Source organism: Carassius carassius, chromosome 27 (genome assembly GCF_963082965.1).
Source record: "Carassius carassius chromosome 27, fCarCar2.1, whole genome shotgun sequence".
NCBI classification, from domain to species: Eukaryota; Metazoa; Chordata; class Actinopteri; order Cypriniformes; family Cyprinidae; genus Carassius; species Carassius carassius.
In genome coordinates, this window is record NC_081781.1 from 1969158 (window position 1) to 1980194 (window position 11037).

The following is an 11037-nucleotide window of genomic DNA, read 5'->3' on the forward strand; positions in this document are numbered from 1 at the left end:
GTCCAGAATAATGCTGTTTATTACCATTGTCATTACTATCACGACACACGATAGACAAAAGAGAATTAGGGAAGACGAGACATGGACCCGTCGGGTGAAGGGCTCCCTCCTCCAGACTGGCTCATGAAACATCGTCTTTTCAAATGCATCACACAGCAAAGGTTATAAACATCGCCCGCTAAGACAATTATTTAGGGTAGCTGGCCAGGCCTGCTGGATGGGGCCGAGATCCACTTCCAACGAGCCCATGCCCTGGCTTTTTAAGGCACAACACAAGACAACAAATCATCATCATCATCATCATCATCAAAATGAATGCTGTAAATGTACACCCAGTTGCTATGGAGATGATAATGATAACAAAGTAATAACAAGACAAAATATGTATAAGAAAAAATGGTTCTACACAATAGTGTTAGTAATGTGATACTATTGAATCTAATACTTGAATTATAGAATTGATAAAAATTATAATGAAAATATGGTTAACCAAAAATTACTATAATAATAATAAATGAAAGAAGTGAATAATGTGGAGACTGGTCATGTCAGTTGTGCCAGTTATAATTGTTTTTTGCTAACAGTGGGTGTAAATTTTCTAGTAGTATACAGGATTCTGTATTAATGTTATCCTTCACGACATAATGCCTTATGGAAGATACTTATTAATGCAGATGTAGTCATGCTGCTTGTACAATAGATGTATCCTGTAACTCAAACACAGTTTGAACAGTTATCCCTATACGCTTGTGACAATATACATTGGATGTGGAATGTAGCTACAAGCTCTAACCATTTCAAATTCTGCAATTTGTAATGTCCATATTACTGATAGTATGGTTGGAAAAGTAACTCATAAACAGGTGCACACTCGTGGTGATGTGTGCCTGGGTATGAAAATGATATACTTGAATTTTGCACATTTTATGGTAACCTTATCAATGTAATATATATTGTTAAATGCAGTGTTATTTATTGAGTTACAATTGGGAATACAAATGTGAAATCCATGGGTACTAAGAGTACTGTACATAGGGGTAGGCGCATATAAGCTTCCTTGCTTCAGCCTATTCCTTTTTAACTTCCATTACTGTGTAATTTTATGACTTCTGTAACAACCATGATTCTGAACAGCTCAAATAAACTAAACTAAACTAAACACTAAACATAAATGTATGATTCAAACAAATTGTTCATTATATCTATTTTTTTTATTACACTCTAAAAAAATGCTCGGTCAAATACAACCCAATGCTGGGATTGTCCATATTTATTAGCATGGGCAAAAACCACAGACATAAATCCAATAAATATTAAAGCTGCATTGTCATATCTGACATAAAAGAAGAAAATTAAGGTGGAGAAGGGACAGACATATCTGTTTGCACAACATGCTGGAGAAGACGAGAAGGAGTAAAACGTAATCTTCAGAGATTACCAGATTCTCAGGGTGTAATCTTGTCGATTTGCACAGGGAAACTCAGATTGAAAAGTTAGTGGCAAGAGAAGAGGTGAGAAAGACAAACAGAGCTGCAGATGTGGAGGTGTGTCGCTTCACAGATAAGAGTTTTACATTAACAGTCATGTTGATTGAAAGGAAAATGCTGAGTTTACAGGATTCACCTGACCCCAGCTTCTCCTGTTTCCCTTCACTGGATGATCCAAATGCTCAGAAAAGTTTTCAAAATGCAAAAATTGAACTAATAAAATGAGCTGACCTGCAGCTCACATACGTGAACCATAAATCGTCACTTTTTCAATACAAAACCTAGTGAGCTGTGTTTTTCTGATAAATAATGAATCATGTTACACATGCTAACACTCAAAACATGGCTCACATGAAACATTCACCGTCTGATACGGCTACCCAGCTTACAAAGAACATTCTCAGAATGTCCTGCCAAGGTTGTATAAATGTTATGAAGAAACTTCCTTCCAGTAATGTTATTAGAATGTTTGTTCAGAGTTATCTGGTCTTTACTGATGTTCTCAAAATGTATTAAACATTTAATTTCTGAAACATTTTAGTTGAAGATCTAGTGTTTATTTTTAAATGCTTGTTTCCCTTAAAATTCACATAGCCAAAAAAAAAAAAAAACAAAGCTTTTTAAAAAAAATGGAATGTTTGGAATGTTTAGAGAACAAAGAAACGTTAACTGTAATTTTTCAAATTTCAAGTTCAAAGAACATTCAAAAGTAGCCTTTCCATGCTTGCAAAATAAAAAAAAATTGAACGTTCCATTAACGTTTGCAATAAATAAACTAATTAATTAAACCTTTTTTAACTTAAAAAAAAAACTGGAAGTTTTGAATGTTCAGAGTACATTTAAAAGTAACATTTTCATAACTTTAATGGGGTGGTGTTAGCGCAGTGGACAAGACGCATGCCTGTGGTGTGAGAGACCTGGGTTCGAATCCACTGTGAAACACCAGTGTGTCCCTGAGCAAGACACTTAACCCCTAGTTGCTCCAGAGGCGTGCGACCTCTGACATATATAGCAATTGTAAGTCGCTTTGGATAAAAGCGTCAGATAAATGTAATGTTAGGAAAATGTATATTGGCAGCTGGGTATGTTTTTAGGCTAAATTAAATATTTAAATCTGAAAGAATATGTCAAATTTAAACTACTAACACAGGTCAAATTTCTTCAAACATCCTTTGAATGTGTTTCAGTCACTCATCAAACACTTTAGTGGAGATTCTCTCTCTTCAATTATGTCCGACTGAGACTGGAAATGTATGAAGCTGAATAAACAGAACCTCCACGGCTAAAATTAGACTTTTAATTTGGGTTCGAGAGAATTTAATGAGAACAACTGCAGTCAGAAATAGACAGACGTAAGTCCGGGACGGAGTGCACTGGAGAGAACACAAGTGTCAGCCAAACGCTGGCCTTTTTCTCTCGACCAAAGCTGATTAAAACTTCCACGAGTGAACAGCAAAGTCACATTAAACCTTCGCTTAAATCTCACTGGAGTAACAAAAAACAGCCTGAGATGGAGTTCAAATCTCCTCAAAGCTCTTAGTCCACACTTTAATGCACTTTTATGAGGTTTTCCATCTGCTGATTAACCAAAAACACATGATAATTCCTAATGGTTCATCAGAGGCGTCTCAAAGAACCTAAATATAATCCTCAAACGTTCAATCCAACAACACTGACACATCAGACCACCGGCACATGACACTACATACAGTATAAACCACTGTAAAGGTGAAAAATGGGGAATAGAACAGAATGAAAACCCTGAGGTTGTTTTATCAATCTTTTCTCGATCATGTTACGTCCGTAAGGACGTTTATAGTATTGTGTGTGTGTGGTGTATTGTGGTTTTTCTGTCCTGTCTGTTTCTCTTACTTTCGTTTTCTTAGATTGCTGCTGGTTGGCTATATTGCTTGTCAGTCAAGACTAACGAGATGAGTGGCCACGCCTTGGGAGGCGGGATCTGCATCAGTATGATGAGTGACACCTGGCGAAGCGGATACTTAAAGACCATGCTGCTGCCAGTGTGGGAAGAGCACTTTGTATGAAGAGCACTTTGTATTGAGAGAACCTTTGTAATGAGAACCTTTGTGAGAGATTTTTGCTTGTTCTAGAGAGAACTTGGTTTCTGTTTGAGATGTTTTGGTTGGAGAAACTGTTTGTGTGTTTTATTTCTGTTACGTTGATCACGTGTGTCCATTATTCCTGGTTTTGGCTGTGTCCAAATCTTTCTCATTTGTGAGTGTTGCGGTCTACAAAGGAGAAGGGGATAGGTAAGATTGTCACGTGACATACATTGTACACACGTAGTTAAACTTGTCTGTATAAAAACACTAGGTAGGGATTTGTGCCACCCATTGTATTTGTTTATTAGGTAGTGTAGTTTAGTTAAGACGTCTCAGATGTTGAAGACTTTTTTTTCTTTGATCTTTTCTTTTTATCTTAGTATTAGAGGTTAAATGTGTTAACTTTTTATTTTTATTTTTTTTTCTTATTACTTTTTGTTTGGCACAATCCGTTTTCCCCTTTTTCATTTGTGGTTGGGGTTTTGTTATGGTAAATATTTTCATTATTTTATTAAACTCATATTCCCGTTATTCAGTGGTCTCTCGTGTTTTCTCACCTCATTCAGTGTTATATGTTGATGTGTGTCTGGGCTGGTTATGATGCTCATCTCACCTGGCTCTGTGCAGTTCTTCTCCTCCGTCACATTAGCAGCTGTGGAGGACATCAGCCGTCGACCCCAGTGATCATGTGATTCTATATCAGACTCCTCCACAATCATACCATGACCTGCAAGAACAAAACACTCGTCACATCACCACACAATAAAAAAGGAGAGTCATGCAGTGTTTGGAATGTCATGATGGTGTGTAAATAATGACAGAATTATCATTTGTGGGTGAACTATCCCTTTAAATCTCATTTATTTGCTCATTTTAGACTATATTTCTCAAAGTTATTATAAACTTTACAATTATTCAAAAGCACAATGACTTTTATATCTTGGGGTTGCACAGTAACAATAAGTAACAATATGTATGATTATTAAATTCTAGGAACTACTGCAATATTTTGGGAATTCCTTGAGATATTTTAATTTGGTAATAAATACTGTAATTTAATATCTTAAAATGAATATTTTTATATGGATTGAAATTAAATATTATTATTTATGTTAATTTGAATATTAACCATACATATTGTTGAATTATATTATTGCAAATATTTGTTTCAATCGATATCCTAAATTAATACTTGTATGTGCATTAACATTAAATATAAATCATATTATTTAAATATTACATAAATACCGTACATTTGTAAGTAAATATAAATATTAATAATTTAAATTATTGCAACTAAAATATGAAATTAATATCTTAATTTCAGAAAACTGAATATAGAGAAGAATATAATTAACATAAAAAGTGTAAAAACAGGGTGAGAGGAGAGTGACAGTATTGCATTTCTTTTCTCCTGGAGCTACAGAAGAAGTGTAGGCAAACAGGGTTTGCCTGATTAGAAAGGGAGGGTTATATATATCCCCTTCGTCTTTGATCTCTCTTTCCTCATCCAGTATGAGAAAAGCATTGAGTCTGACACAAACACATGCTTTTAAGTTACTGTCATGAGCAGACGTTTCTGACTGAGAGATAACAGATTTACTATTGTCTGCACGCTATCAGTGCAGAATAATCTTTTAAGCTCCTCGTTTTTATTGTCATTAATGTCTTTGAGCTCAAATCGAACTGCTTGTTTTTGTTTATAGAAGATCTGACTTTTGATTTGGTAGATGATAGACATGAAGAAAAAACCTCACAGACTTGCCTTACTTGCATATCTACAGACTTAAGAGATTTGAGGGGTTCTGCATGCACATTCTGACAATTTCTATGAATTTTTAACCAGATTTGGAAGGCTGCTATAAAAGACTGGTGATGCAAGATTAATAAATATTGCATGAAATCTGAACACTTGTGCATCTGTGAACAAATAACACAAGTAAAACCAGCCCAGAACATCATGTGTGATGCAGAGTTACTTTAAAATAATATTAACAGTAAGTCATGGCAACAAAGGTTTTTACATCAGTTGAACAACTCTTTTTTTATGTCATATGAATTTCAACTGATTATACACTCTTAAAAATGCTGGGTTATTTATTTTAACCCAAATTCTGGGTTCAACTTGTTGGGTCATTTTATTCGGTTGGTTTTAATATTTGTATCCAGGTGCTGGGTTATTATTATTTTTATTTAATTTTTTACCCAAATACTCTTGTTGGGTCATTTTATTGGGTTGTTTTTAATATTTTTACCCAGGTGCTGGGTTATTATTTTTATTTTATTCTTTACCCAAATGCTGGTTTCAACTTGTTGGGTCATTTTATTGGGTTGTTTTTAATATTTTTACCCAGGTGCTGGGTTATTATTTTTATTTTATTCTTTACCCAAATGCTGGTTTCAACTTGTTGGGTCATTTTATTGGGTTGTTTTTAATTTTTATACCCAGGTGCTGGGTTATTTTTTTAATCAAATGCTGGGTTCAACTTGCTGGGTCATTTTATTGGCCTATTTTAAATATTTGTTCCCAGGTGCTGGGTTATTTTTTTTTAACCCAAATACTGGGATTAACTTGCTGGGTTATTTTATATTTTTACCCATTCTTTTATGTCTTTAATGCTTCAAGAAAAAAATTTTGTTAGAGTTTTAGTTTGGTATGCTGCCATTACCATGTAAATGTAAACATAAGTTGCAAACAATTTAGCAGGCAGTCAAATTATTTGAAATTTATAAATTGATTATTTTGTTATTGAGAATGTTTCTTTCATATCATTATGTTAAAATCCATAAATGAATGACACATTTTGATCTCCCTTTGCTGCCTTGACTGTCACGAATATTCCAAGGATGAAGAACATTATAAAAATTAAACAAGGTTTATTAAATAAATCCACAGAATGCCAAACTGCAAGACAGTTGTGTATTACACAGACAATACCAGATAAATGAAAGATCACACAGCATTAAATTAATTGAATTACCACGACAGCTAAAGAGTGGTGGGAAAACTGAATAAAAGGAGGACATGTGACTTTAGAAAAAAACAATGACAAGTCCATGAAAACAAAACTAAGTCCATGATGAAACTAACTAAACAGAACTGTGACACTGACAGATCACTGTAAAATAAATTAATAAATTAATACAAATTAAAAGTTGTAAATAAAACAAAGGTAATTGGGGTACATTTTGCAAGAAAATACTATTTCAGTCTTTCATCTTTAGAATTTTGATTTAGTGTGCCGTTTCATTATTTCTAAAATTTACTAGCAATTTCTGAGTGAAAATCATTTCAAATGGTTTTATATATATTTTTTAATCAGTGCTCACCTGTTACAATAATTATAAATCTGTATAAACCAGAATTATTCTAGTAGAAATGGTATTTATGGATTTATTGATTTTTATTATAATTTTAAATCAGTTTTTATTTGTCTGATTTCTGTTTTCATTTTTTATTTTAGTTAGTAAGGTTTTAGTAAATTTTGTGTTTTTGTCTTTTTTTTTAATATGTTTTTAAATACATATTATACATTTTTATTTCAGTTTTAGTTAATTTAGTACATCAAGTTAAACTTAATTAAAATTAGAAAATTTGTCTCAGCAACTAGCTGAAATTTAAAGTTATGTGTATTTAATTTTATTTCAGGACACATACAACACCTTAACAACACTGCCATAAACTCATTTACTTCATAAACTGGTAAATGCTTGCTGTTTCCTCTTTGTTCTAAAAAAAAAATACAACATGGACATAAACTACCTAATGAAAATGAGTATTAAAGTAATAACAGCTAATAGGCTATATAAAATAAAGCTACACTAACCTCATAGGGGAAATATTCTATATTCTTCTCTATTCTGTGTGCACTGTAAAATCCAATAGTTTACCTTACTTAGAGTTAATTAGTTATCTTTACTTAGTTGTTATACTTACTAGGTTTTATTAAGTTTCAACTACTTTCAAGGCAAATAAAACAATTTACTTACTGTTATGAGTGACACTTACTTAAAATATTCAAGTAGCCACAAAGGAACCAATGACATTAATAAACCATTGAGAGGCAGCAGTGCACTAATATGTTGCTAATTGCCGGGTTTTTTTTTTTTAGCTCACCATTATAGTGAGTAGGCCTAGCGTTCCCTTTGGTTGGGCACTTGAAACTTAAATTATGTTACTATAATTTTCTCTCTATTAATGGAGAAATGCATCATGAATTCTTTGAAAGCATCATGAATGAATATGAATTTGAATTTGATTTTAAAGAAAAGTAATAAATAGGTTGCTTTTATAAAATGACCTAATTTTTAATTAAAGCAGTTTTTTGTGTGTGCTTAATAATGACCTTTTTGAGATTTTATTTATCATAAATACCTTGATATGCTTTTTATATTATCCTTAAATAGTGAGAGGTAATATGCTGAAGTCACACACAGACTTAAACATTCATCATGTGAATCACAACAATGGTAACAATTAAATTTAATTTATTTTCATTAATTGTAACAATAACAATTTTATTTGCTCTTTTTGTTGTGCTACTGCTGACACAAGACAGCAAATAAAATTGGCAAATAAAAACAACAACTTTAAAACAAAGCAACTGCATAATTAATTCTGCGCAATGCATTCTGGGAGTCAGTGAGTAGCTATACTAAGTCATGAGTAAACCTAAATGAAAGGATCAAGTACCCCCTACAGTTCTTTTTTAGTTACTAGAACTCTTGTGTAAGTTAACTATACTAACTAAGCATTTGTCAGTACAACATACTATTCCTATTTCACTTTACTTAGTTTTTTCAAGGCAATCAGTTTGCATGCTTTTTTTAAGTAAGCCCAACTTATTAGATTTTACAGTGTGTGTATGTATAATGGATGACATGATGGTTAAACCCATAAAGCTTCATGAGCCTTTGGTCATTTCAGTGATATGCATGTGCTGCTCAGTTCATAACTCGATCTGAGCTCAATGTTTCATGATATCAGAGGAATGTGACTTTCATTTGCCCCAGAGGAATCAGACGGCACACTTCTCAAACACACCTGACCATAAAAGACAAATCAGTGCATTAAAATCTGACCATGTGTGCATTACGGTCCCCATACTGCGGCATATGAGACAGAGCATCGCCACCGACACACACACACACACACACACACACACACACACACAACCTCGTGAGCTGACTACTACACGTATGATGTGCACACATGCAGTCTAGATGGGCAGCTCACTAGGTTTGCAGACACTGCCCTCGTGAAGAGACCTGTATCTATATGTGTCTCAACATCTATTACAGCTCATAGCACACAAACGTCCATACACATCCAAAAATGTGCATGGCAAACATTTATAATTGTGATTCATTTTATATAAACCACAAAGAAGATAATGCCACTAAAGAATCTCATAGAATTTATTTTCTGTAGATCACTGACCTCGAATAATACACAATGATGCACATCTCTATATTTCATACTTGTATTTAAGGATAGCAGTCCATGCTGTAAAGGATAAACAAAAAACAGGAATATGTTTATTGACTTACACTCTTAAGATAACTATAGAATTGCAGTAAGAGCACTGCAGAGCTCTGTCACGAAAACAAATTCCTCGTATGTGTGAACATACCTGGCAATAAAGCTCATTCTGATTCTGAATAGTTTATTTTAAAATGAATATTAAAAAGTACATTTAAGAATCCCAGGGCAGAAATTCAGTCAGTAATAGGCTATTGAATAATATGTATGCAAGAGGGACAAATAAAATCGAAAAAAAGGAATGTTTATAAAGTTACATTCTTAAAATAAATATAGAATTGCATTTACAGTTTCATTTTAAAGGGAATTGAAAAATTACGTTATTGATTCTAATTTAGGATAGAAATGCCATTTTCAATGCTTTTTTGTTTGTTTGTTTGTTTGTTACTAAACTGTCAGTCCAGAGCTATTTTTGACACTGAACACTTCTAATATACTATCATTCTCATTTATGAATCTCACGAAGTGACGAGGGTAAATCACTGATCCGTGTCCAGACAGATACGGATCATTTTCGTTTGTCTTATTTGCATGAACTATTAGACAGCTGTCTTTTTCTGATTGTTTTAACGTCTATGTCAGCTGCAGAGTCAAATTCTCTCCTCCTCCTCCTCCTCCTCCTCCTCCTGTGATAGTGATCGCTCTGTGTCTGGGACACCTGAGGGCTTCGACTGACAGCCAGAAGCGGACTCACCTGTCCTGGTCAGGATGCTCGACATGCCCCACGCCACGAGCAGAAGGCTGCAGACCAAACACACCTGCGCCAGCAGCATCTCCCTCCTCTTGCGCACTCTAAACATCTTGGCGATGATGGATTTCTTGGAGACCGTCGTCATGGTGTGGTCCTGCTGATGCTGCTCCTGACCCGCGGTGGTCATCGTCGCGGCTTCAATGAGCGCCGAAACCAGAGAAAGAGAGAGAGAGCACGATCAGAGGTCTGGATCCAGATACAGCAAGCGCAGAATCCCAGCCTTCACCGTCCCAGATCCCTGCTCTCATCAGAATCCTCCCCGCCGCATTGCAACAACGCTGGAAACGTTATATTCCCGCATGCACGAATCCTGCGGCGCCGCGTGCGTGTGTGTCTGGCGTGAAGCGCGCGGGTCTGAATAACATCGGTCTCAGGTGATGTCCTTCGGTCCCGCTTGCGAAAGCATTCCCGCTCTTCCCATCTGGAACGTCGGGAACTTTGCGCTCCTCTGATGTCCACCGGAGACACGTGACGTTCCGCGATCCGGTGCTTTCACGGCGATCAGGCTGAAGCGACGCGTCACGCGCACCTACAGCGAGAGTGAAAGCGTGTCATGAGCGCTCACATGTTATCATGTGCATGCACACTTTCATTAATGCTGATATTCCAAATCTGGAAACCCGCATGATTATGAATATAGTAAATTATTATTATACAAGTCTAATTAGAAACTTCAAAATAATGTTTAGAATAGGCTACTAATTAATTTTTTTTTAATTTCCATCATGTGTTTAATATTTCTAAAAGTGAAATGCAATTTACAAAAGAACCGTAAACCCAAGCAAATAGCTTTGAATGTGAAATAAATCCTATAAATACAGTTGTAAATTTCTCTATGAAAATGTGCAAATAACACCGTTCAAAAGTTTGGTTCTTTTTTTATTTAGATTATTTTTTTTTAGAAAAGTGATATTTTCATTCAGCAAGCAAACATGAAATTATTCAAAAGTGACATTAAAGATATTAAGAATGTTATAAGTTGCTATTTCTAATAAAATGCTGTTCTTGTAAACTTCCTGTTCATCAAAATAATCTTGAAAAACAAAATGTATCATGGTTTCCAAAAAAAAATATGAAGCAGCACAACTGTTTTCAACACTGATAATAATCAGGCATATTTTCATGATTTCTGAAGATCATGTGACACTGAAGACTGGAGGAATGATGCTGAAAATTCAGCTTTGATCACAGGAA

General features: G+C 34.5%; 1 protein-coding gene across 2 annotated transcripts in view; it reads right to left on the minus strand.

Moving 5' to 3' along the window:
* slc24a4b (solute carrier family 24 member 4b) overlaps nucleotides 1–10614 on the minus strand; it is a 32270-nt gene extending 21656 nt beyond the window's left edge. Inside the window, exons 1-2 of one of the 2 annotated variants that reach the window (XM_059512069.1) lie at nucleotides 9787–10607; nucleotides 4164–4277 (exon numbers count right to left, since the gene is read on the minus strand). In XM_059512069.1, the coding sequence (XP_059368052.1) occupies nucleotides 4164–4277; nucleotides 9787–9970 (298 nt within the window). In that variant the 5' untranslated portion in view covers nucleotides 9971–10607. Of the gene's footprint in view, nucleotides 1–4163; nucleotides 4278–9786 lie in introns of both variants that reach the window. The other variant, XM_059512070.1, reaches the window with a different exon arrangement.
* Between the last annotated feature and the right edge of the window lie 423 nt (nucleotides 10615–11037).